Consider the following 27,629-nt stretch of genomic DNA (forward strand, 5'->3'; position numbering starts at 1 on the left):
GGTGGCTCACACATTTAATATCTCTGCATCTCAGTAACACTTTCTATTATCAACTTAAAAATCTGAAATTTGGATGCAAACCTGCCATTCTGAAGTCCTGTATTTTACACACATTGCAATTAGTGAAAACACAATACCAACTCCAACCCCAAAGTACACATAATTACATTCCTATCTATATCTCCACATTCAAGCCACACATATTTTCACTGAAATATTCTTAATATATACAATTCTACTTGATACTTTTTTATTTACTTATACTACATAAATTCCATTTAATCTGCTAAGAAGGTCTCCCAGTATTTTCAAAAGAAAAGCTTACCCTTATTTATTTTCTTTTGAAAAGAAAGTTTGTCAAGATTAATTCTTTAAAAATTACTGATTCTACTAGCCAGGGATCCTAAACTTGAAAAGCTGATTTTTTGATGATTCAGTGAATATTTGCCAAGGTTGTTATATGTGGAGTATTCAATAAGGAAGAACAGTACTAGACAATTCTCTCTTGAAAGAGGGGAACTATTTATTTTTTGTCTTTGTATCTTCACTGCCCACCATATAGGAAACACAATAAATACTTATTAATTAACTGATTTGAATGTAGAGAATATAAAAGACATGGCTCTTGGCCAATGAATTTACAAGCTACCTAGAAAGAAAATAAGGTTACAAAGTGACAAATGAACATTTACAAAACAATAAATCAGTAAAAATTTTATAAAATGATCTGAATACAGAAGCAGGGACATTGAGTAAAAGACTCATTTGGTAGGATTAATAAGGGAAGCCTTTCTGGAAGAGGCAGAGTTGGAAGTGAAAGAAGAAAGAGAGATGAACTGGTAAAAAAAAAAAAATGAGACTTTTCTAAGGAGAGGAAATGATCTTTCCAAAAGAGAATCTTCATTCCAAAGAATCTCAATGTGCTTTACAAATGATCTCACTGAGAGTTAGTTATTAATATATTATCAATCAGAGCTAGGGAATATAAAAATGAAGATAATATCAGTAAATAATACTCTAGAATCCAGTTTAAAGCCTGACATAAACTGGATGAAAACAACCCAGGATAAGAACTAAGAGAAGTTCATAAAAATAAAATGAAAATTAAGTAAATAAAATGTCACCTAAATCCCAAGGATGCAAAAACAATTACTCATTTGTGAAAATATTTAATGTAAGGGCCATAAAAGATTCAGATTCTAATATGACAATGCCTACAACACTAAAATATTTCTTAAATGGGACTTATATAGAAACCAGTAGATAATCTTAAGAAAAAAATAAAAGCACTTGTGGGATTCCAGCCAAGGCTTTTTTTTGTTTTGTTTTTGTTAATCACTCTTCTACGTTTAGGAAATATTTCACCCATACAACTGTTAAGAAGAGGACAAATGTACCTTTCCATGACAGCCAGGCACTCTTTTCTCCAAGTAAATCGGCTACCTCGCCGTAGTCTGAAGGTACCAGACGTTGCAGTGACTGGGGGAGGTGTCTGTCTCCACTCTGGGTCTTCTACTGGAATGGGAGCAGGCCTCATACTTAGAGTAGCACCTAAAATAAAAACAGTATTTCTTAACAGAATGAAGATTATTTTAGTCCTTACAAATGCTAAGGAAAGTATGCCATGTAATCCATGAACAAATATACCATATGCTTCTGTCCTATCTTTCTATTTCAATTCCGAGTCATTAACATACTATCTTATTATAATATCTAGCTCACATTTATTTAGACTTTTAAGGCTACAAAGTACTTTTCACACATTATCTTACTTGATACTCATGACCACCCTGTAAGATAAGTGTATTATTATCCCTATTTTACACATGAGGATTTGGACCTCCCCCTTTTAATTTTATTTAAATAATATATCTTTAGGATCAGGATTCAAATTTTGGTAGGGAATTTCTCCATCTTTCTAGAGAAATCTTAATCCCTCTTGGGAAAAAACCAATCTAGATTTCTCTACACTGTTTAATCAAAGGACTGGAATTTAAAAATATCTTGAAGGACTAAGTAAATTTTAGTAAATTTTTGTGTCAAATGACATACCTGGTTCTTCTAGTGCTAAATAATGGGCTCAACTTTACACCTCAGATTGAGAATAAGGAATTCTGATTTTTTTACCTAGTAATAATTCTATTATGTAACTTTCTCTTAGTAAATAATTATTGTTATAATTAGATACATTATTAAGTGGAGGAATAGTAAAAACAGTTTATGGAAATTCCTCTTAATATACTACAGGATTACTTCAAATTTTTACATTTGGAACCTTTTATTTCCCTCCTCAGGTATTTTTTCATTAAGGTTTTAAATAATAAAACCTCATAAACACAGACTCCATTAATAAAGAAAGTGCAACAGGAAGGGATCATTTTTTCTTGGCAAATCCTTTGTTCTGAGACACTACTAACTAAATGAGCATGAGTTGTTTTTAAATGTCAAGTATGTTAGGAGAAATATAAACATTTGATATACTAATTACAAGTCATCTTTGTCAGTTCATTAGATCAGGTTTGATTGGACCACTAATCAGCACGTTGCTGACCAAATTCCTATTGCTATATGTACTGAATATGTCAAAATATATTTTTAAAAGTTATAATTCAACATTTTCACTATCAGATTAGTCTTTTTATCAAATAGCCTGAATTAGTTATTTCTTTGTATATTTCTCTTAGAATGCAAGCTTGGGGTGAGCAGGAATGATTTCAGTCTGAACTTGTATTTCCAGTGTCTAGCAAGGTGCTGGTACATAGTAGACACTTTTAAAAAATTCTTTTTCTTAAAGTGTATTTTTATAAATTTTAATGTGTTTTGTTTTTACATTATTTACATTTATAGATTACTCTTACTGTGTGAGGGCTCTTGTAACAAAGTAAAACAGTTAAGTAAAACAAATACTATTGTGATATCATTTAAAAGTATATTAACCTCATACTACACTACACTCCTTCCATATTTCTCTAATTTTTAAAAAGTTATTCTATCTATTTTTTCTTCCTCCAATTCTCTACTCCACTGGGAAAAAAGGAAAAATAAATTTCCTATAATAAATGTGCACAGTCAAACAAAACAAATTTCTTTGACAATAGTATACAAAAATATATCTCACTCCAGATGTTAAATTTATCACTTCTCTATAATGGACAGCACGCTTCAACATCAGTCCACTGTAATCATCAATAGTCACTGTATTGATCCAAGCTTTTACGGCTTTCAGGGTTGTTTGTTTTATGCAGTGTTGTTATTTTACAAATTGTTCTAGTTCTACTCATCTCATTCTTCACCAGTAAGTACATAAAAGCCTTTAAAATGATTCATTTTTATAATAATTATGTTATACTATAAATTGTTATATTGGTTCTGCTCAATTCACTTTGTGTCAATTCATTAAGTCATTTCTTTTTTAAGTCATCTATTTCTTCATTGCTTACAGCTCAAAAGTACTATCACATTCACATACCACAACTCATTTAGCCTTTCCTCAAATGTTTCACATCCTCTTAGTTTCTAATTTTTTTGCTACCACAAAAAGAGCTGTTATACATATTTTTGAACCTAAAAGGGCCTATTCCTTTTCCTTTGATCTCTCTTGGGTACAGGTCAAGTAGTGGTATTCCTTGGTCAAAGGGCATGCATTATAGCAGATACTTAATGTGTTCATTTATTGACTGAAAGATATCTTATTGTGTAATCTGGTATGCTTGTGTGTAATTAAGTATATGTATATTTCCTTTCCAAAATATATACATATGAAAATCTCTCAAATGCTAAGTGCCTGAGGGGTCGACTACTGTGAGCCGTCTTCACTAGAGTCAAGTGTAAACTAAAGAGCAAGATTATTTTATCTTATATTGCTACCTGGGAATAATGCTTTGCACACAGTATATTGTAACAAATGTTTTGTGAATTAATCTCAATGTTCCTAGCATATCAGATAGATACATAATCAAAATTGTACATTTTATTTCCTGCTCATTTTATCTTTAACCCTTGTTTGGTCAAGAACTCTTCTATCCCTTAATAATGATAATCTTAACAACAAGTAGCATTTATGTAGCACTTTAAGGTTTGCATAACATTTCATATATGTTATCCCATTTGATCTTTACAATAATCCTGTGGGGTGGATGGTATTATTATCCTCATTTTATAGAAGAAATTAATGCTGAGAAAGATTAAGTGACTTGCCTGGGATTAAATTTATAAGTGAGTTTTTGAGGCCTGGTTTGAACTCAGGTATTCCTGATTACATGTTCATCACTCTATCCACTATACCACAGTTCAAGAAGGTAACTCCTTACCTGTGCCTCTAACTTGTTTCTGATGTAACCTTTTATATCTAAGTATACTGTATTCATTTAGAGATTTTATTTTTATTGTATTATACAGTATGAGTTCTTTATCTGAACTCAATCCCAGTCAGACTACTCTACAATTTTACCAACAATTTTTAAAGACATCACCTCTGTAATGAAGGTCTTTGAGTTTATCAAACACAATGCTATGTTCATTTGCTTCTGTAAGTTATGTACGTAAATTATACTACAGATAAACTTTTCTGTTTTTTGTTTTATGATTACTGCCTTGTACAATAGCTTGCAATGTGGTACTGTAAGGGCCCCTTCCTTACCACTTAAAAAAAAATCTTTTGAGACCCCTGACCTTTTGTTCCTCAAGAAAAATTTTGCTATTTTCCCCCTTAATTCTATAATTGTATAAATCTATGATTCTTACAATCTTTAGGTAGTTTGGTATGGTAATGAATAAGCAAATTAACTTATATCATAATATAATTTTTATTTTACTGGCCTAGCCCAGCCATAAGAAATTAGTATTTCTCCAATTATTTAGGTAGATCTTTATTTGTGTAGAGATTATTTTGCAGTTGCATTCATATAATTCCTGTGTGTTCTGAGCAGGTAAAATCCAATTTTTTAACATGTGATAGGTATTTAAATGGTATCTCATCTTCTTTCTCTGCTGAATTGCATTGGCAAAATATAGAAAGACTGATTATTTGCGTGGGTTTATTTTATATCCTGCTTTGCTGAAGTTACTGTTTCAATTATTTTTTTTGTTAAATTTTAAAGATTTTTTAAGTAGACTAGCATATCATCTACAAAAAATGAGAATACTGCTTTTTTTTTAACCTATGTTTATTCCCTCAATTTCTTCTTCCTGTCTTGTTGCTATGGTTAGTATTTCAGTAACTATATTAAAAATTACACTGGCAATAGACATCTTTGCTTCCTGATCTTATTTTATTGCAAAGACCTCTAACGTTTCTCCATTACAGATGATAGTAGTTCCTGGATTTAGATAAATAATGTCTACCATATTAAGGAAAGGTCTATTTATTCCTATGTTTTTTACTGTTTGTTTTAAACAGAAATGGTTATCGTGTTTTCTCAAAAGCTTTTTTTCATCTATTGATATAATCACATCATTTAATTTTTTTTTTTTTTGCTACTATTATGGTCTATTACACTTTTTCTAACATTGGACCCAAATTTATATTCTTGGTAGAAGTCCAACCACCATGTGATAGTATAAAACCTTATAAAATATGTTACTGTATCCAATATGGAAAATTTTATTCGATATTCTTACGCTGAAATTTATTAGGATAGTGGAGTCCTATATTCCTTTTCAGGGATAGATGCTAAAACCTGTATGATCCTGAAAGCGCTACATGGTAAATGACTTCATTCTTTCACGCTGCTTACAGCATGTTCTCCTTGACCCGGGAGTTCTGGATTTTGGCTATAATATTCCCGAGGGTTTTCATTTTGGGCTTTCATTCAAGAGCTGACCAGTGGAACCCTCTGGCTCTAAGATATCTGGGAAATTTCCCTTTATAATTTCTTGAAATATGATGCCTAGACCTTTTTTTTTTGTTTTTTCATTCATGGCTTTCAGGTTATCCAATGATCTTAAATTATCTCTCAATCTATTTTCCAGGTCAATTGGTTTTTTTCTATGAAATATTTCATATTTTCTTCTATTTTTTTCAGTCTTTTGACCTTGTGTTATTATTTTTTGATATTTGATGGAATCATTAGCTTCCATCTGGCCAATTCTAATTTTTAAGAAATTATTTTCTTCAGTAATGTTTTGTATCTCTTTTACCAATCTATTAATTCTCTTTTCATAATTTTCTTACATAGCTTTCATTTCTTTCCCCATTTTTTCCACTACCACTCTTATTTGGTTTTTAAAATCACTTAAAAAAAAAAGAACAGAAAAAAAAAACCTCCTTAATTGTTCAAGGAATTTTTGTTGGGTTTGTGTCTGATCTGTGCTTATAGATGTCTTCTGCATCTTGAGCTTTCAATTGTCACCAGAGTAGCTCTTTATGGTCAGGTTCTTTTTTTTTGTTTGCTCATTTTTCTAGCCTACTTCTTGACTTTGGACTGTCTGGGTTCTGCTGTCTTCTCAGGGAGAAGGAAGGAACATCTGGTTAGAGTTTTTGTCTTTTTTCTCTCCTGTTGCTTTCACATCTCAGTCTGGGGAGACTGTAAGTTTTCAGTGTTTCCAAAGTGGTGTGATCTAGGGGATAGATCTGTTTACTGCCTTTCTGATGTGATCCCTGCAAATTCCCGACCGAGGTTTAAGTCCGTTGGCTTGTGTGTGTTTGAGTTTCAGTAGACTGCTGCTGGTTCAGTCATTGTTAACCTTTCCGAAGGATCTGCAGGTTTAGAATGACTAAACTACTGGCTCCCTCTTGATCTTGATGTCTTACTTGGTTATTCCACTACAGGCTTATATGGGGGACTAAAGACTGGAACTGAATCACTACTTTGCTCTTGGGCTCAGAGCCATGCAGCTAAGTTTCTGGAATTTGATCCTTGCTTCATATATAGATAGGATCTGCTCTATTGTGACCATTTCTCTCTGACTTGGCAATGTGACTCAGAATTGGGTAATGGGTGATAGATCCTTCAAATGGCATGCACTCCTGCTTCCAGTGCTAGTTCGGGGGTCCCCTGGAACCTTCTTTTTGCCATGGTGTTTGCTGCCCTGGAGTTCAGTCTGAAGCCTCCTTACAATTTCTGGATGTTGGAATGCTCCTTGCTGTTGGGCTATACTCCTTTGCCAGCCTCCTCTATTCACCTACCCAAGCCCCCACCACTGTCCAAAGACCTCTCTATCTTCCTAAGCTGGCCTGGGCTGGAAAAATGATTCACTGTGACTTTTCCGTGGTTTCCCTTACCAGAATTCGGACTACTGCATTTTCTCAATTTTTGTGGAGGAGGTATGCTAGATGAGCTAGGCAAAAATGCTTCCTCTCATTTTGCCATCCTGACTCTCCCTCAAAATTGATTTTCTATTCTATTTCCCACAGAAGCTATTCTAAACATCTTCTTATTATCTCAAACCTCCCATACCTTCTCCTAACCTCCTAGTTAAGGACTACAGCTCTTATTTTTCTGGGAAAATGTGAGTCCATTCACTGAAGGTTCCTTTTTCTTCCTTAAAATCCTAAAATGGTTAGAAATTATCCCTTGCTCCAGTCTCTGATAATAGGGAAGCTCTTCTTCTTACAAGGCTAACTGGTTTATCAACATGGCAGTGATTTCTGAATTGCTAAATCTGGTAATCTTTTATCTCTCACCATTCTTCTTGACCTCTCTGAAGCACATGCCACTGTAGAACATCCTATCCAATTGGATACCTTTCCCTTCACTAGGTTTTCAGTATGCTAGTCTTTTCAAGTTCTCTTATTACCTGTCTGCCTCCTACTCAGTTTCCTTTGTTGGATCATCATCTACAGTATGTCCCCTCATTTCACGAATAGCCCCCAAGCTTTGACTGGAGGCATCTGCTATTCTCTACATTTTATTATTTGCTAATCTCTTCAGTTTCATAGATTTAATCATCATCTTTATGCTAATGACTTCCAAATATGTATATCCAGCTCTGATCTCTCTCTCTTGAGCTCAAAGAAAACATATCTAACTGCCCATTCTAAACTAAATGTCCTGGAGTTGTTTCAAATGAACATATCTAAACCAAAACTCATTATCTTTACTATAAAACCCACTCCTTTTATGACCATCCCTATTTCTGTTGAGAATATCAGCATCCATTCTTTCAGTTACTCAGATTCACAACTTAGGCTGAACTCCTAAATGCCTCTATTATTTCTACCACCTTGTCTTTGGCATCCAGTTCCTTATCATTATGCACCCAGTTACCACTTTAGTTCAAAACCTCCACCTCTTGCCTAGAGTATTATAATGACCTCCTAGTTGGTTTACCTGCCTCAAACCCTTCTGATTCTAATCCATTTTCAAAATCTTATCAAAGCGATTTTCCTTAAGCACACATCTAACCATGTCAATCCCCTAGTAATAAACTTTAGTGGCTTCTTAAGTTCAATGATAAATTCCTTGGTTTGACTTTTAAAGCTCTTATTTACAACCAATCTTTCTAGTCTTACTATATTACTCTCCTCTCTGAACTCCATAGCCTAGCCAATTCAATATTTCTGAGTCCCTACTCAAGGCAGTTCACCTCCTAGACTTTGTGCTGGCAGTTCCCCATGCCTAAAATAGAATCACTCATTTCATCTAAGACTCTGCTAAAATTACATTACACATCAAGTCTGCTAGTATTTCTCCTCTCCTAAGCTGCTGTATATTTATTTCATATATATTAATATATGTATCCATTCTTCTGCCCCCAATCACATCAACTTGTAAGCTCCTTAAAAAGAGTTTCACTTAAATGACCCATATATACAAAAATATTTATAGCAGCTCTTTTTGTGGTGGCAAAGACCTGGAAATTGAGGGAATGCTCATCAGTTGGGGAATGGCCGAACAAGTTGTGGTATATGAATGTAATGAAATACTATTGTGCTATAAGAAATGATGAGCAGGCAGACTTCAGAAAAACCTGGAAAGACTTATGTGAAGTTGGGGTGGGGGCAGGGGAGAGATGGGGAGAAAATTTGGAACACAAAATCTTTGGAAGTGAATACTGAAAACTAAAACTAAATAAATAAATTAAACAAAAAAAAAAAAAAGAATTTCACTTTTGTGTTTATGTCCCTAGGGTCTTTCATGTACAGTTCCTAGCCCTCAGCTGAAAGCTTAATAAATGTCTGTTGGCTGACTGATTGATAAGAATGCACTCCTGTTACCAAAAGTTTTTCCAGCTTCTAAAGTGTACCCTTTACTGCTGTTTTGAAATGCTATGATTCTTGGTACTTATGTGTTATTGATACTACTTGATTAGTACAACATATTTATGTATGAGATTTTCTTTTCTTTCTTTCTTTCTTTTTTTTGGCTAGGCAATGGGGTTAAGTGACTTGGCCCAGGGTCACACAGTTACTAAGTGTCAAGTGTCTGAGACTGGATTTGAACTCAGGTCCTCCTGACTCCAGGGCCGTTGCTCTATTCACTTCACCACCGAGCTGCCCCTAAAATGTACTTTAATAAAGAAACATTAAGAAAGTTCCATTAAAATGAAGGGATGATTTTTGTTCCCTTTCGTTTACTACTAGATAAGAATAAACCACCAAACTGGGCGATGATTAAGGGTGATAACAGCTCTGAAGGGCAGGTTCATTTGGTTACTATGTGCCCAGGTGAGAGGTGGCAAGTCCAGTGCCATCTAGTCTAGTGTATAAAGGCTGATATTCTACTCCTACTCCAGTTGAGGAACCCAATAAACCTGGCCTCAATCCCAATCCCTTCCCTAGTCAAAGAACAGGACTAGACAATACCCCCCTAAGGATATCACAGGCTCTGTTTTTCATCATTATATTATTCTGTCAATATTCACTCTACAAACCCCCCCTCCCCAAACTTTAGGAAAGGGGTTCGAGAGTATTACCACAGTGATTATGACTCATAGCATTTTCATGAAAGTTTCTAGCTAAGCCACCAATACATCATTTGGAGCTACATATTCAACAAGAATAAGGAAGACAGGACGAAGACATTACTTTAATATCTGTAATGTCTCTATGTAACACATTTAAATATGTATTGGACATATATATGTGTATATGTATGTCTATGTATATATGTTTATGTGTGTATATAAAGGCAGCATGGCACAGTGGATACAGCACTGGCCTCAGAGCCAGGAAGATCTGGATTTAAGCCCTACTTTTGATAAAAACTGTTCGTGTGACCTTGAGCAAATCACTTAACCTCTTAGTGCTCTAGGCTCCAAGACTGTAAGGTTCAGAGAACAAACAAACAAATAGATAAATAATATTTACATAGCATTTAAGATGTATTAAGTGCTTTACAAACATTATCTAGTTTGATCTTCACAACAAGTGCTGAAGTGCTATTATTATTCTTATTTTACAGAAGAAGAAACTGAGGCAGAGAGAAGTTAAATGACCTGCCCATAATCACAGTGCTAGGAAGGCATGGCAGGAAGATATCAGGCACAATTTGAACTCAGATCTTCCCAAATCCAAGTCAAGTATTCTATCCACTGAAACACCTGGCTGCATCACTAAAGAGAATTTCCTAATCTGAGATATTACACATTAATGAAATCACAGGTTTAGACCCTTTTCCCATCCTATATATTTACATACTTTTTGAAGGTCACATTTAGATATCTTCTAGAGATAAAATCTTTTCATACGGCAAAAGAAAACACATAATATGAGTTACAAAAGAGGAAAATATTCTAAGTTGTGCCAATATTTGGTTGAAGAATAAAGGCGAAAGTAACTAAAAGATAACATGTAAAGTTTGACATCTGGCATTAATAGAAACCAATGTAATACTGACAAAAGCTCTTCTAAGAACCTGAAAAGGTGTTTTCCTGCAACCACTGTTTTCTTGCTTCATTTATCATCAAAGTAGTCATTACTCAGACTTTAATTCTCTTCAATTGGGTAAATGCACTGATTTGCAGTTCTTTTGGTAGGAGTGCTATTTAATGCTAGTAGCAGAAATAAGGGTACAGGCTTGGGAGTTACCAATCTTGAATATCCATATGGTTACAATTTAGGGCATCAGGTAAACACAAATGTAGTTAACAATATGGAAAAACCTTTAGTACATGTTTAACTAATTAGGATCTAGTCATTGAGAAGTATTAAAATGGTTGACACAGAAATTCTGGCCTGTTTGGACTTTATTAAATAAATGCTTGTTGACTGACTGACATAAACAGAATTTATTAGGTATTCTTTTTCTCTTATGACACTTGAACAGACTTTCCCAAGAGGAAGAAAGACATAATTAATTTGGCAATTACATTTCATTAACACTTTTTGACCCCATCACTGCTGTGATACTCAGTAATCTCTCATTCTTTGAGGTTCACATCGTTTAGGTATATCATCCTATCCAAAGTCTGAAGGTGGTTATCTACTGAACTTCAAGTCATTCTTCTTCCACTCAGGTATTTCAGCAACTGTGCTCAAACTTCCCTGACACCCTAAGTCCTGCCTCTCTTCTTAAGAACTTCAATATACATGTAGATGTCATTAAAGTTCATCAGCTTCTACACTCCATCTCAGTCATACACTGTGTTCTAACTTTAATCTTATCATTCGCCACAAGGCAGGCAAGCAGGCAACAAGCATTTATTAAATGCTTATTATGTACACTTGAGGAAACAGAGGCTCAGAGTGACTTTCCCAGGGTTAGTTACAGAGATGGAAAATGGCAGAAAAAGGATTTGAACCCAAGTTCTCTCATGAAAAACAGAACTCATCTTCTTTGCTTTCCAATTTTGGTCTAAGAAAACATCAACTAACCAGTCACCCAGGTTTATAACCTCAGGGACATCCTCAATTTCACACTTTTCTCTTATCTCCCATAACCAATATACATGTCTCGTTAATTCTACCTCCACAAGTTTGGCAATTTACACTTTCTCTATTCACATAGCCAGAAGCCCTAGTTCAGAACTTTATCACCTCTTACAATATTGTAATGATTTCCTAATTGGTTGTGGAAATCCCAATCTTTTCCCTTTCTAACCTATTCTCCGCATAGCAGCCAAACTGATATTCCTAAAGCTCAGACATGATATCATTACCCTGTTTAAGAAGCTTCAGTGAGTCCCTATAGAACCTAGAATAAAATATAACCCCTTCTTAAAGTCCTTTATAATCTGTATCTAACTTGTCTTGCCAAGTGCCCAGTGCCAAGCACTGTGGTAAACACTGGGGATATGAAAAAAGAGCAAAAAAACAGTCCTTGTCCTAAGAGACTTACACTTGGAATTTTTTTTAAGTCTAAATTATGTCATTTGCTTTAACAATGTTTTACAGATCTTACTTTTCAATTCTAAGTGTATCGGCTATTCTCTGTATTTTCTTCAAGTAGTTGCCATCCCTACCATTATCTCTTCCCTCCATTTGAATCTTAAAATTATCATAAGAAGATATAACTACATTTTAACCAAAGAAGATAAAACCCTGAAAAGACAACATACAGTACAATCTAGGGTTATTGTGAGGATCAAATGAAAGTATGTATGTTATTATGAAAGTATGTGGAGTATTTCACAAACTGTAATGTACTATATGGGTTATTATTTAACAAATCAGATAACATACATTAAATTCTTTGGAAACTTTAAATATATCTATACCTAGTACTTCATTGCTACTGGGACTGACAAAGCTCCTGTGAATTGTCATGAACTGAGGGCAAAGTAACGGTTTTGGAGACAAAGATATTTTTTGCATTTTAGCTGTAAGTCAATAATGGGGGAACAAGTTGTCAGGAATTCCTCCTTCCACTCTGCTCTTGGGATTTCTCTGACCTGTCAAAACCTCCATGGCAAAAGTTCTTAGAACCTGAGAGTCTGAAGGCAACGAGGAGCAACTGGAGGTGCTTGAGCAAGTGACATGATGAAATCTGTACTTTTAGGAGGAGAAACTTGCTGGCCCTTTGTCAAATGGATTGAAGGGGAGACAGATTGTAAACAGATAGACTGGTTTAGATTAAATGGATTAATTCTGGCACTAGGTTGGTAGCAGTGACAAATTTGAAGGGAGAAACATCGGAGACATTTCAAAGGAACAGCCCCCAATATTTTTGTGGCCAATAGGGGTTACAGAAGAGGGATTGCAGGTTCACTGGGTGGAGGGAGCAGGGCTCTTGAAGCTTGGTCAACAGTGGCTGATTGCTAGGAGAGAAGGAAACTGTAGGGGCATAGGATCCAAGGTAGTTGATTATACATGGGAGATAGAGGGGGGGAAAAAGTCAAAGATCAATTTCCAAGATTTCAGTTCTTGCTGATTAGGAGCTTCAACAAAAATAACAAAGTGGAAAAAGGAAGTTATTCTAAAGGAATGTGTTGAATTCTATCAGATATATTGGATTCAAATTGACAGCAAGACACCTAAAAGCAAGAGTCTTTTAGATAATTAAATTTGGGATTAGAGCTCAGAGTAATCACCAATTCAGTACAATAAGTTTAATTAAACATACTCCATCCATTCAGTATTGGAGAAACAACAAAAGGAAAATAGTTCTTTCCTTTGAGAAACTTGTATTCTACAGGTCAGGGCTAGAAACTCAGATCTCAGCATCATTAGCAGGCAGATGGGTGCTTATAGTCTTTGGTATGTATTTTGTACCTATTTACATAGTGGCTCCCTTATTAGAATGTAAGCCCCTTGAGGACAGGAGTAGAGGTTATTTTGCTTTTGTCTTCATATTCTCAGTGCTTAGAAGGGTGAACTGGTGCACAGTAAGAACTTAGTAAATACTGATTGACTGGTTGATTCTTTCATCAGAGTATTGAGTGAAGAGGTCAGAAGCTTTGTGCTATGTACTTTACAAGTATCATTTGAGCCTCACAACAACCCTAGGAGGTAGGTGAAATTATTATCCCCATTTTACAGATAAGAAAACTGAAGCTAAATAGATACAGTGGATAGACACTTATATATATATATATTATCTTTCTATTCATTCATCCATCCATTGAGTCTTCCAAGATTTTAGCAAAGAATTTGATAAAATAATGATAAAAAAATGTGATAAAAGTTCTTATTCTATTCTTATGGAAAAGACCAAGAAATGGTGGGCTAGGGTGAGAGTACATTTAAATAGATGTGGAACCTGTTGAATAGTTGGATTTTAAAAATAGCAAATAAAGGTTAACTACCTAGTTAGCAAAAGTGGGATATTTTTGGCCTGAAGAGTCCCATATCTTCGAAAATAGGGAGGACTTCTGTGTGGAATGGTAGAAGGAACAAGGGCCTAGGTGTCAAAGGATCTGGGCTCAAATCCCTACCTCTGATGTTTCCTATATGTGTGACCTTTTGTAAATCACTCAAGCTCCTCGGCCCAGTTTCCTTATGAAGAGGCTGGATCAGTGAATCCCTGAAGTCACTTCCAGCACCCTATCTACAATCCTAGGAGAAGTTTACTGAAAACATTTTACTTACACATGTTACCCTGATCAATGGCATGGGTAAGGTAGTGGCCCTAAGCATAGCTGAGAAAGAGGGTATGAAAGTTATGATGAGTACAAACCAATATATCAATTCATTTGTTCAAACTGTTGCCTTCTCCTTTCTGTGCTCTTAAGAGTGCCTCAGCTCTTTGTCAGTCCTTTAGAAGCCCCAAGTCATAGGCAATATCCTGTAGGTTTAGTTTGATTACTGGGATAGAACATCTCAAGGCTGAACAAACTCATATGCAAAAAGAGAGAAGACCTGAGGCCAGAGCCAATGACAGGTTACATTTAATCTTGGTTATCGAACACCATGTTACCAAATCAGTATAAATACCTGGCTTTGTATGGGTTACATCTCACACCTTCTGCATCCCAACCTGTCCATTTATTTGTTCGTTTGTTTGTTTTTTTGCTAGGCAATGGAGTTAAGTGATTTGCCCAGAGTGTTATGTGTCTGAGGCCGGATTTGAACTCAGGTCCTCCTGAATCCAGGGCCGGTGCTCTACACCCAACCTGTCCATTTAAAGTTGCATCCAGTACCACAGCAGAACTTGACTTCAAAATTAGGAGAGTAGAAGAGAGTAGTATGACTGTGAGGTCAGAAAGTGAGAGGAAAACCTGGCAAGGTAAACAGATTACACTTCTCTCGGGTCCCTTCTTCACTCTATCCTCATTTACTCAGTATTCTCAAATTCATGGAACTCAGCCAAGAGACTCAATTCCTCAGATTTGTGAGCCTCACCCCAAAATATTGGAAGATATAATAGATCCCAAGTCAACCTCAGAGCTAAGCATCCACTGCTATCACTACTTAACCCAAGGGAACGTTTCCTTCTAAACTGCATTAGTAGGTAAACTCAAGACATTTCTTATCTAGGTTTACCAGGTAAGGGATACTTTTACACACAGAATCAGCATGGACAGAATTAACAACAGTTCAGAGGGCTTTATTCCTACAGCAATAGCCATACAGTCAAGAAAATCCTAGTTCTTTTCCTTCAGACTCAATCTCAAGCTTCTCATTCACCACCCCTGTCATCAGGCCACTTTCTTGAATCTATGAGACGCATTAATAAGGGGGAACACTGTCAAATAGGTTGGAAAGTAGAATGGGCAAATACAGAGATGTACCATGTGGGAGATAAGGCTACAGCTTTTGCCTGGCCTTACTCTCTTTCCCCTTTGCCATACTCTACCTATTGAACACAGATAAGCTTCAGGCATTCTATATTACTATTCTAAAAATGATAAAAGCTAATTTTCATAAGTACCCTAAGGAAATGAAACACTTCCATGCTTCTCCTAATGAAAGCTATTCCAACTCTCTTGAAAACATGGAGACACTACATACAAACTGTCTATGACGTAGTAATGTTTAAATAAAGAAAAGTACTTTTGGTCTTAATTTTATTAAAGAGTTGGGTTTTATTTTTTAAAGTTATCCATATTAAATTTAGGATCTCTATCTCTTTTTAATGATAAATATCTACCTACAAACATTTCCAAAAGAAACTAAAAGAACATTTGATCAGTTTTTACTAGCTATCATTTTCATATGTTTTGTCAAGCTACTCTGGGAAATTCAGATGGTTTTACTTACCAGAAAAATTAATTAGACTACAGTCATGGTTAAAGCAGCCTTAACTACAATTTCTACTATTGTTCCAATAAGCCCATATACATAGAAACTCATCCCATTTCTAACCTCCAAATGCACAGAGGATTAGAAGATTGAGAAGTAGGGTATGTACTCCCAAAATACACAAAAAAAGAAAATGTGTAAATTCCACAAGAATTTATGTGAGTATAATTCTTATTTGCCTTTCATATATATTTTCTCATTTTGGGAGCATTTACCTCTTTTAACAATGCATTTTACTGATGCTTTTCATGTTTACCTAAGTTACTTCAGGACCACCTCAAGACAAAAGAAAAACGATAAATAAAACAAAAAACAGACACAGGGACTCTTATCTGGAAAAGTATAAAACATTTAAGACCTTGTGGTGTCTGTGTTTCTCTGCCATATAATGTAAAGTCCCTGAGGGTAGAGTCATTCCATTTTTATCTTTGTATCTCTATTGTCTAGTACAAAGACAGATATATTGTCATCTCTTAATGAATGCTTATATGCTGACTGGCTGGAGAAGGGCTGTGTCCATTCTCCAGAACCTTCACTGTTTTTTCAAGTAGAGTTCAATTTTCTTTTAATGATTTTCCCCCAAATATGTTGTTATAGTAATTGTATATACAGTTCTTTTTTTTTTTACTCTTTATCAGTTCATAGTGTTCTCATATTTTTCTGTATTTCTATTTTCAATTTATTATTGAACAATAACATTCCATCACATTCATATACTGTAGCCTTTTTAATCATTCTCCTGCTGAAGGATGCTCATTTTATTTCCAGTTCTTTGATACCACAAAAAGTGTGCTACACACATTTCCATATCTTCTATACTTCTTCTGATTTTCTTAAGTGATATGCTCAGTAGTGGGTTTTCTGGGTCAAGGGATTTGGACAGTTTAGTCACTCTTCTTATGTAATTCCAACGAAATAACCAGAACATGAGGTCCACTGCTGAAAGGGACTCATTTTAGAGGAGTTCTTCTAAATTAATTTAGATATTCCATATTTTGCAGGAAAGGAACTTGAAGACCAGAAAGGTAAAGTGCCTTGCCCAATGTTACATAGGTATAATGAGACAATGTCTTCCATGTGGCTATTTATAATTTGTAATTGTTTTTATTTTTAAATTGCTTGTTCATATCCTTTGGCCATTTACCTATTGGAGAATGACTTTTGGACTTTAGAAATTATACTTTTATCAGTAATAGTTCAAATATTTCTTCCTACAATACCATTTCTTTTAATGTGTTATTTTATTTCTGCAAAAGCTTAACTTTACATAGCCAAAATCGTCTAATTTATTTTTAATAATCTCTATATATTGACAAATATTTACATTGTAGCCACAGTTGTGAAAGATATCTGAACTCATTTGATGGAATATTCATTTTCGAGCTTATTGTGGCATGGAGTGAAAAATGTTGGGTCAAACCCAATACCTGCCAAACTGCTTTCCAGTTTTCCCAACAGATGTAAAACAAGGGTGACCATGCCCCAATGATTTATATTACTACGGTTAACTAACACCAAGTTACTGTTTTGTGTTGTTTTTGTTTCTTGCCTTTCTAGTCTATCTCTAATCTACCTTTTTGTTTTGTATTTTTTTTAACGAATACCAAATAGCTTTTGAAGATTATTGCTCTATAATATAGTTTAAGATCTGGTAATGCTATGCCCCAACATTCATAGTTGTCTAATTACTTCCTTTGAGGTTCTAGCTAGACCTTTTGTTTTTTCCAAAAGAATCTAGTTATTAAAAGAATCCTGTCAATCAACCTCCCAAAGCACACAAAAAAACTTGCATAGATTCAATTACTCCTTAAAGAAATAAAAACTCCTTAAAGAAGCAAGGAAAATATTAAAGAAAGAAATAAAAACTTAAATAGCTGGAGAACTATTCAGGCTCATAGCTAGGCTGTACCAACATAATAAAAATGACAATACCAAAATTATTTTACACCTTTAATGCCATACCAAACAAATTACCAAGGAGAAACTTTCCAGAGTTAGAAAGAATAACAAAATTCATCTGGAAAAACAAAAGATCTAGAATATCAAGAAAAATAATGAAAAGAAGGATGAAGGGGAAACAGCACTTCCAGCCTCAAACTATATAATGAACTTTTCCTTGCAGGCTTCTTTCTGTAAGAATTTCCTCCATTTTCCTCTCCCTTCCCACATCTTCCCTTCTCTCTCCTTTTTATTATCCTTCTACTCTTCTTTTTTGAGATCATTCCAACGTTAAGATATTTATACCCATGCCCTCTGTTTAAGCAGCCTCCTAACTTCCCTAGTAAAAGTTCTTAAAGAGTTACACATATCAACGTCTCCTACAGGAATGTAAACAGTTAACCTAAATCCTTTATGACTTCCCAATCATGTTTACTTTTTTTTGTCTCTCGAGTGTTATGGTTGAATGTCAAATTTTCTATTCAGCTCTCATCTGTAATCAGGAATGCTTGAAAGTCTTCTATTTCATTACATATCCACGTTCCCTCTGAAGCTTAGTCTGGCTGGGAAGGTTACTCTTGGTTGTAATTCTAACTCCTTTGCCTTTTGGATCATCACATTCCAAGTCCTCTGCTCCTGTGTCATGTCATACTTTTAAATCTTGTGTGATTCTAATTGTGGCTGCATGGTATCTGGATTGTTTATTTCTGCTTGTTAGCAGTATTTCCTGTTTGACCCGGGGAATTCTGGATTTTGGCTATAATATTCCTGAGAGTTTTCATTTTGAGATTTCTTTCAGGAGGTGACTGGTGGATTCTTTCAATTTTTACTTTGTCCCTTGCTTTTCCTTTCTAACTGTTTAAATGTGGAATCTAGGCTATATTTTTTGATCATCATTTTCATATAGACCAATAATTAATTCTTAGATATCTCTCCTCAATCAATTATCCAGGTTAGTTGTTTTACCTATGAGATAATTGACATTTTCTTCTATTTTTCTCCTCAGGCTTTTGACTCTGTTTTATTATTACTGGATGTCTCATGAGTCATTAACTTCTAAATGACCAATCTTCATTTTTAAGGAATTATTTTCTTTCATAGCTTTCATTTCCTTTCCCAATTTTTCCTCTACCACTCATTTGATTTTTAAAATAATTTTTTTTGCTCCTTTAAAAAGTTCTTTCTTTAGCACTTCTAAAATTTCTTTTTTGGACTTAGGTCTATCTGCATTTTTCTTTGAGGCTTTCCTTGCAGATGTTTTCAAGTACTTGTCTTCTTCTGAGTTTGTCTTGGTCTCTTTGTCACCATAGAAGCTTTTCATGGCCAGATTATTTTTTTTTGTTGTTTGCTCATTTTGGAAGCCCATTTCTTGACTTAGACTTTGCTCACCTCTGGGGTTGGGGTGATGTCTGGTCTGAGAGACGTCTGTCTTTTGTATCCCTTTGCTGCGCTCATAGCTCTCTGAGGGTCTGTAAGTTTTCAATGTTTCCAAAATGGTGTGATTTGAGGAGAGGTCTGGTCACTATCCTCTTGGTCTTTTCCCTGGTCGGTACCTAGGGAGGCCCCCTGCTCTCTTGTGACTGCTCTTTGAACTCTTCAAATTGGAACTGTGATTCAGAACCAGGTAATGAATGACAAAACTTCCAAAAAGCATCCATTTCTACTCCAAGTGTTACTATAGGGAACTCTTTTGGACTAGCTGTTCAGTCCTCTTACCCCTTTTACCATGGTCTGCTCCTGGTGCCACCACCATGGACCATAACTAGTGCTGCTTCTTTTACAATGTACTCCCAGCCAGCCCCCACTCCAATGTCCAGAGATCTCTCTTTCAGTCTTCCTTAGCTGCCCTGAACTAAAAAAAAAAAAGACCCACTATGACTTTTTCTTGGCTATCTCACTCAGCACTGAGACTGGTACATTTTTTAAGTTGCTGTACAGGGGATATCTTAGTAGACTTTGGCAAAAATGCTGGCTTCACTTTGCCATTCTGACTTGGTCCTACAAACCACCTTTTCACTGGCAAGGTCTGTGACAAACACTGAATATCTTCCCAATTATTTAAGTCTCTCTTTATTCTATAAAGAGTATTTAGTAGTATGCATATGTATGTATGTATGTATATATATATACACACACACACACACACACACTCAGATATATACATAAAATCATATGTATACATAATGTATACATTATGTATATATACACATATATACATAATGTATACATTATGTATATATACACATATATACATAAAATCTTGCAAGTCTCTTGGTAGGTTAACCTCCATATATGTTATACAATTTGCTGTTTTTAATTAACTTTCTCTTATTATTACCACTTTTTATTGGTATTACAGAAATGCTAATTTTTATGGATTTATTTCGTATCTTGTGATACTGCTATAGCCATCATTAGTCTCAATTTGTTTTTCTGTTGATTCTGTGGGGTTTTCTAAATATAACATCAAATCACCTGCAAATAGGCATAATTTTTCTCTTTGATGATGGTTATACATTTAATGTTGTTCTCTTGTTTTATTGTTTAAACTAGCAGCATAGTGGTACGTTGGAAAGTCTTGGATTCAGAAAAAAGGACTTGGTTACAAATTCTACCTTTTCTCCATATTATTGATGTGACACTGAGTAAGTCTCTTAGACTCCTTGGCCTCAGTTCACCATTTGTTAAATTAAGAGCTAATCTAGATACACTGCAAAGTCCTTTCCAGCTCTAAATTTATGATACTAAGACTGGGGAGAGAGGGCATTCTTGTTTTTATCTCTGTTTGTACTTAGAAAGCTTCACGTGTTTCTCTATTGCACACAATGCTAGTGCTTGGTTTTAAATATATATTTTCGATCATATTAAATATCCCTTGCATGCCTAAATGATTCGGTATTTATGAACTAATGCTACATTTTGTCAAAAGCTTTTCCTGTATCTAAATAATTAACAAATAATTTACTCACTTGCTAATGCTGAGAGAGTTGCTGGCAAAAGGCACCACCAGTTCAGAACATAAATACATTTAACAAAATCACACAAAGAAGAATTATGAGCAATGTCACTTCATAAACAAGAGAGAAGAAGTGGAGGGTAAAAGCAGTTTAAAAGAAACTTGCCAAGAGATATAGCCAAGCAAAGTCATTCTGAAGTTTGCTAAAAGGTACCACAGACAATAAAGTAATATCAAAAAATTTTAGAGCAAGTTTCTCTGATAAAGTCCTCATTTTTCAAATACATTGAGTCAAAATAATTGAGTCAAATTTATTAAAATAAGAACCATTCCCCAATTGATAGATGATCAAAGGACATATACAGGTAGTTTCCTAAAGAAGAAGAAGTCAAAGCTATCTATAGTGATAAGAAAAAGTGCTCTAACTCACTAATGATTGGAGAAAAGCAAATAATTATGAGGTACCACCTCATACATATAAGAAACGACTAATGCTGGAGGAGATGAGAGAAAATAGGTACATTAATGAATTGTTGGTGGAGTAGTGAACTGAACCAACCATTTTGGAAAACAAACTGGAACTATGCCCAACGGGCTATAAAATTGTACATACATTATGGCCAATCTAGCAATACCACTACAAGGTCTGTACCCCAAAGAGATCAAGGAAAAAGGAAAAGGATTTACATATACAATATTTTTTGTGGCAAAGAATTGGAAATTGAGGGGATGCTCATCAATTGAGGAATAGCTGAACAAGTTGTGGCACATCACTGTGGAATACTATTGTGCTATAAGAAATAATGAGGGGGGTGGTTTCAGAAAAAGTATGGCAAGACCTGTATGAACTGATGCAAAGTGAAGTGAGAAGAACTGGGAGATTATTGTGCACGTAACAAAAGTGTTGTAATGATTTATATTATATTTATAGTAAGGTAGTTTTCAGAGAAAAACTTTCTATTAATATAGTTGCACCAAAGCTTACCATAGCACTTGGAATATAGTAAACACTTAATAATGCTTTTTTGACTGACTGACTTTGTCTGACACTTATCTTTGAATCTTCCCCTAGCAGAAAAGTTTCTTAGTCAGAAAAACTGTGTTGTTTTTTTTCAAGAGAATGAGGAAGAAGGAGGGAAGAGAAGTAAGCATAACTGGGAAAACAACATAAACAATGTTATATTGTTTATATAACAATAAACAACAAACAATGACTAATGTAAAGAATCATTATGATCAAGCTTGATGGCAGAGAGAAGATAAGAAAATTGTCTTCCTTTTACTGGAAATGTGGAAGATCACAGCTGTAGAATGCTGCAGGGGGCAGCTAGGTGGCGTAGTGGATACAGTACTGGCCGTGAAGTCAGGAGAACCTGAGTTCAAATATGACCTCAGACCAAACACTTAACACTTTACTAGCTATGTGACCCTGGGCAAGTCACTTAATCCCAATTGCCTAAAAATAAAAAAAGAAATTAAAATTAAAATAAGAAAAAGAATGCTGCATATATTGACAAATGCAGCAATGTGTTGGTTGGCTTTAAAAAAAATAAAATATTTGATACAACAGGAAGATTCCTTGAGTAGAGGAATAGATAGTGATATTTAGAAATTAATGTGACATAAAATCAAAAGGCATCACTAAAACTGAGTGGTTGGGAGTGATGCTTCTTGATTTCATTCATGCACTGTCGGTGTGCCTTATACTTATGCTGGGAGAAAAATAAGAAGATTAATTCAGGAGAAAATTATTTTGTGGCCACCTCTAGTCACAGAAAACACTTTTTATACTTTTTATTAAAGACTCAACCTACTGTTTCTTCACTAGAGTCATTGTGACATTTGCCTTGGATGTTAGAAAATACCCTGTACAGACAGTTCTCACTTTACATCAGTGGTATCTTCTGCAGACTGCTACATAAAGTCATTTTTACCTACTGTGAATTTGCCCATGGACATGGGGAAGGAGGGAGGAAAAGGCTGCTGGATTATAGAGGGAGTGGTTCTCATACAGTTCAAGGATTTGTGGGGGGGGGCCAGGGACAGAAAAGTAAGAACAGAAGGAACATGTGGAGGTTGGGGCCGGTCACATGGTGGCCTGGCCAGAATCAAGAGGAAGAACACACAGGGGCAAACATATGGGGCCAGACACAGACAGGAGAGGACAAGCAATACATGGGGGTTGGGGATGGACACGCCCGAGCCTAGATTACACTGAAGACAAACATGGGACACACAGGTGGGTGGGTGGAGTGGGGCAAAGGTCTCCTCTCTCACACTGGAGGCATCAGTGGTAGGAGGCATTTTCTCTCTGCACAATTGTTCTTCTGTTTTCATTTGGAGGGTTTTTTTTTTAAGTTAAGTTTTCTTTTTTTTTTTTTTGAGAGATAACTGGGAGAGACTAGAGAGTAACAAGCTGAGGGGCAGAAGCAGAGAGTGTGTGTGTGTGTGTGTGTGTGTGCACAGTACTATACAGTAAAGTTAACACAGGTTTTTTTTGGGATGTGTATTTCTTTCAGAATTCTTTATGTGAAATCAAATTTGCATAATGTGAACTTGCATAAAGCGAGAAATGTTTGTATACCCAAACAGAAATTATATTAAAAGTAGAAATTCATCAGCAGAGAATACACACACACACACTCACATTAAAAACAATTACAAAATACTTCAAAATTAATTTCTTATTCAAAACATATTTTTTAAAAAGAACTACTCATAGAATCTTGTGATTTGTGTACCTCTGGATGTGGAAAAGAAAGCTAACAGTGTAGTAGTGTCAAACTGAAATAGAAACAATCCCTGCAAATCACACAGAAAAAAATAACATTATCTATGTTGTATTGTATTTTCATTTAAAAAAAACATTTTCCAATTATGTTTTAATTTAATCACTCAGGAGTGCAGGCAGCAAGCCTGACACCTCTAGGGCACCGGGTAGAAAGCAGGGCTTTATAGTCAGAAAGATCTGGGTCACTTGACACTTAACTCATGCCCTGTGCAACAATCTAAGATGAAAAGTTATAAAAATGGTTGCTGCTGAGAGAGTCCCCTCACTAGAACCTCTCTACACCAAAGCAAGTACAAGTTAGGACCTCTCCCCCTTCCCAAATCAATGCAGAAAGTAAGAAATAATCTCTTTTTTTCTAATGCCAAACAAAATGCAAATCATCCATCCTCTCTCAAAACTGTGGGCAGACAATACTGAAAAACCACAGAAGCAGAGGAAGGGGAAGAAGAAACACAGACATTAGGGAAAAAAAAAAAGAACTTCGATGCTATTCTTATCAAACATTTCAGTTCCATTCTCTCTCTTCTTAGTGTCTCTCACTGTCTCTAACTCCCATATGCAACTACCTTTTAGAAAGCAAATCAGTACAAGTTACTCCATGAAATAATCACACAAATTAGTTTAAAAAAAAACATACTGAAAGAATAATTATTTACCAGGGTTTGTCTTCTCAAGCTGGTACCATCGATAAAATGCCCTTTTCTTCTGTTCACTCAAGTCTGACCCCTGCTGCAACAGCCAATGGGAAATCCGGCTCTGACTGATACCTATACAGGGAAACAAATAACCTTTTTTTGGATGCTGTAATTACAATAATTAAGTTGTCACAACTTTTGTTGGTTTTGGGTGAGTGAAGAATAGGTGTTCAGGTTTAAAACAAGATGTTGTCATACACAGAGTTCAGAGGAAAAGAGGGTTTAAATCTAGATGAGATCTTGGACATCAGTTCAATCACCTAATTTTACAGTCAGGCTCAGAGAGGAAAAGTAATTTGCTTAAATTTATAGAAATAGTAAGGAGACTCAGGATTCAAACCTAGGTCTTTTGACTCTAAATCCAGCTCTCTTTCTACTAGATCTCACTGGGAAAAAAACCATTCTAGCTAAGACTCTCCAATCCTCTTGATATTTGGGCCCTTTTTACAGGCAGACTATTAATTCCTAGAGTAATGACTTCCTTACCTCTTATGCACTAAAATCACATACTGTCCAAAAAAAGACATAGAATTAGTTAATGAGTGCTAGATAATGGTTTCTAGGACCAAATCTGACTCACTATTTATTATGTATGTAACCCTTGGTTAAATCATTTCAGCTCTGTGGGCGTATTTACTAGCCTAGAAAATAAGGAGGTTGGACACTATGATCATTTGTGTTCTTCCCAATTCTAAATCCAATAATGCTCATTTCAAGAAATAAATATTCAAACCAGGTACGTGAGTTTTTTGAAAGGCTAAAATATGGATAGAAATCGGGATTGGACCTGTGATTTCACTGATAAAGGAAACTTTCAAATGAAGAAACTCTCTATACTGATGCAGACTGGCACTTTTTCTGCAACAATGTCTTACAGATGTCAAAAGCATTGAGAAATCATAAGACTTGCCCAAGGTCAAATAGCCAATAAGTCAAAGGAAAGATTTGCACCAGGTCTACCAAACTGTGAAGCCAGCTCTCTAATCACTATGTCATGCAGCCTCTCCTACATTTTAAGATATGGTTCATATTACACAACTCACCATTTAATCTCTAAACCTACTCCATGCTAAAAACATCCTCATTTCTATTAAAATCATCAGCGATCTTCCAGTCATCAAGGTTCAAAACCTCAAAATCACCCTACACTTCTCCCTTTTTCCTCTGCTCCTACATGAAAACAATTAATGAAATTTTATGAATTCTACCTCTAAAACATCTCCCTTATGCAATCCCTTCTTTGTACTCATATGTAACCACAATATGGTATCTTGTTTAGACTACTACAACAGCTTCCTAATATTTCTCTCCTTTCAGTTCAATTCACTCTTCCAGCAACTGCCAAAATAATCTTCCTAAAGTACAAGTCTAACTATATCACTCTTTTGCTCAAAAATCTTCAGACAAAAATCTCACTTATCCTTTAAGGGGAAAATGTGAACTCACCCTGGGATTTAAAGTTCTTAATTTGGTTCTGACTAGCAGTGTGGTACAAAGGAAATAAATAGTGGGTTTTACACAGAGCTAATGCACCAAGTCGTTGCTATATCATTGATTACTTGTGTAAACTTAAGAAATCACTTAAACCCTCTAACTTCAGTTTCCTCATCTGTAAAATGATAGGATGATCTGAGTTCCCTCTTAGCTATACAATCTATGAAATTATCTATTTCAATGTATTTCATATTACTCCCCTTCATACACTAAATGCTCCAACCAAGAGGGCCCACTTGCTATTCCATCTTCTACCAAACCCCTGACTCTCAGAATTCAAGATTTAGTTAATATATGACTATCATATATTAGCGAAATATCATATGACTAAAACCTTTGCTGATTCCTCTCATCATTAATATACTTTCCCTCTTCAAATTATTTTCTGTTTTATTTGTTTACAAGTTGCAATTGACAGGAAAATGTAACATTTAAACACCAAGGATTGTTCCCCTTTCCCCCCACCCCCTTTGCACCTTGTACCTACAGTGCCTGGACGAGAACAAAGGATCTAATATTTAAATACATGATGAACTGATATTATTTCTTGGCTTTAATTTTTCTCCTCTTATTACAGACATTATATTATCATCTTATATATTATAATATATATTACATTAAAGACATTATATCCTCTTCTTATTATAGACATATATTATTAGAGTTTGAGCCAGAGAATGGAGGGAAATAAGTTTAACAAACCAAGAAAGTTTACTAAGTATTATCTATTGTGGTAAAATATTGGTAAAGATGAAAGTCAGAGAAGATACACTAGAGTCCTAATTAGTCATTTGTACTTGTTACAATTATAAACATGAAAATAATAGTAGTGTTTATGCCACATCTGTTCCAGGGAGGATTAGGTAGAAAAATTGAACAAAGAACTTGATAAGATCTTTGGCAACAGCCTCAAATCAGGGCTTGATTTATTGTTTTGTTGACTCTCTAGACTTAATCTGTTAATACAGATTTAACTTGAAAGAGTATATGCACACATTACCCCCTCCCCCCCCAAGAGTCTGGTTGTTAAACGTTTACCAGCCCACTTTTGTAAGTGTAAGAAATAAAAGAGTAAGAAATGAGAAAAGAGAAAGGAGTAAGAAATAAGAAAGATCAATATTTTCTTTATAAACTGTATAGAAAGACTTGGGCCTACAAATCAGGAATACTTTCTTTGAGAGTTCAGAGGCAAGTAAAACTTTAAAGAGAAAATCGATAATATTTTGACAGGCAGCCCCCCCCCCCCAAGCTACTCCTTTGGCCATCTTTTTAAAATCAGTTGTTTTTTTTTTGTATCATTATACCATCAGCACAAAGATAAAAAATCAATACCAAATCAGAAAAAAGCATAAAAATGCGATGTGACCCAGAAGCAAGGCAACTATAATCTACTTGAAAAAACTGTTGGGATGTAAATAGGACAACAGAAGAGGTATCAATACAGAACATCATAATTTCCTAAGAAAGTTTAATTGACATTAATCAACTGCTACACCAAGGAGACCAGAAGAGCCTAGAACCACCTCAACCAAGAAATGTGATCTCCGTGACAAGGAGGAGGAAAAGGCAGTATTAATAACTACCAACAGATAAGCTATCATCTTCAAAAAAACAGTTTTATTTTTATACCACAATATAAAAACTTAATTTCTCTTTAATTAATCAACCCTCCCTACAAACCTTATTCTTCCTCTT

At 35.1% G+C, this 27,629-nt stretch overlaps 1 protein-coding gene across 7 annotated transcripts in view; it reads right to left on the reverse strand.

Annotated features, from left to right (window-relative positions):
• HMBOX1 (homeobox containing 1) overlaps positions 1 to 27,629 on the reverse strand; it is a 224,998-nt gene that overhangs the window by 68,468 nt on the left and 128,901 nt on the right. For all 7 annotated transcript variants that reach the window (XM_027853924.1, XM_027853923.1, XM_027853922.1 and 4 more), the window contains exons 5-6: positions 24,402 to 24,512; positions 1,398 to 1,551 (exon numbers count right to left, since the gene is read on the reverse strand). In XM_027853924.1, the coding sequence (XP_027709725.1) occupies positions 1,398 to 1,551; positions 24,402 to 24,512 (265 nt within the window). The remainder of the gene's footprint in view (positions 1 to 1,397; positions 1,552 to 24,401; positions 24,513 to 27,629) is intronic.

Source organism: Vombatus ursinus, unplaced genomic scaffold (genome assembly GCF_900497805.2).
Source record: "Vombatus ursinus unplaced genomic scaffold, bare-nosed wombat genome assembly UNPS02010219.1, whole genome shotgun sequence".
In the NCBI taxonomy this organism is placed as follows: domain Eukaryota; kingdom Metazoa; phylum Chordata; class Mammalia; order Diprotodontia; family Vombatidae; genus Vombatus; species Vombatus ursinus.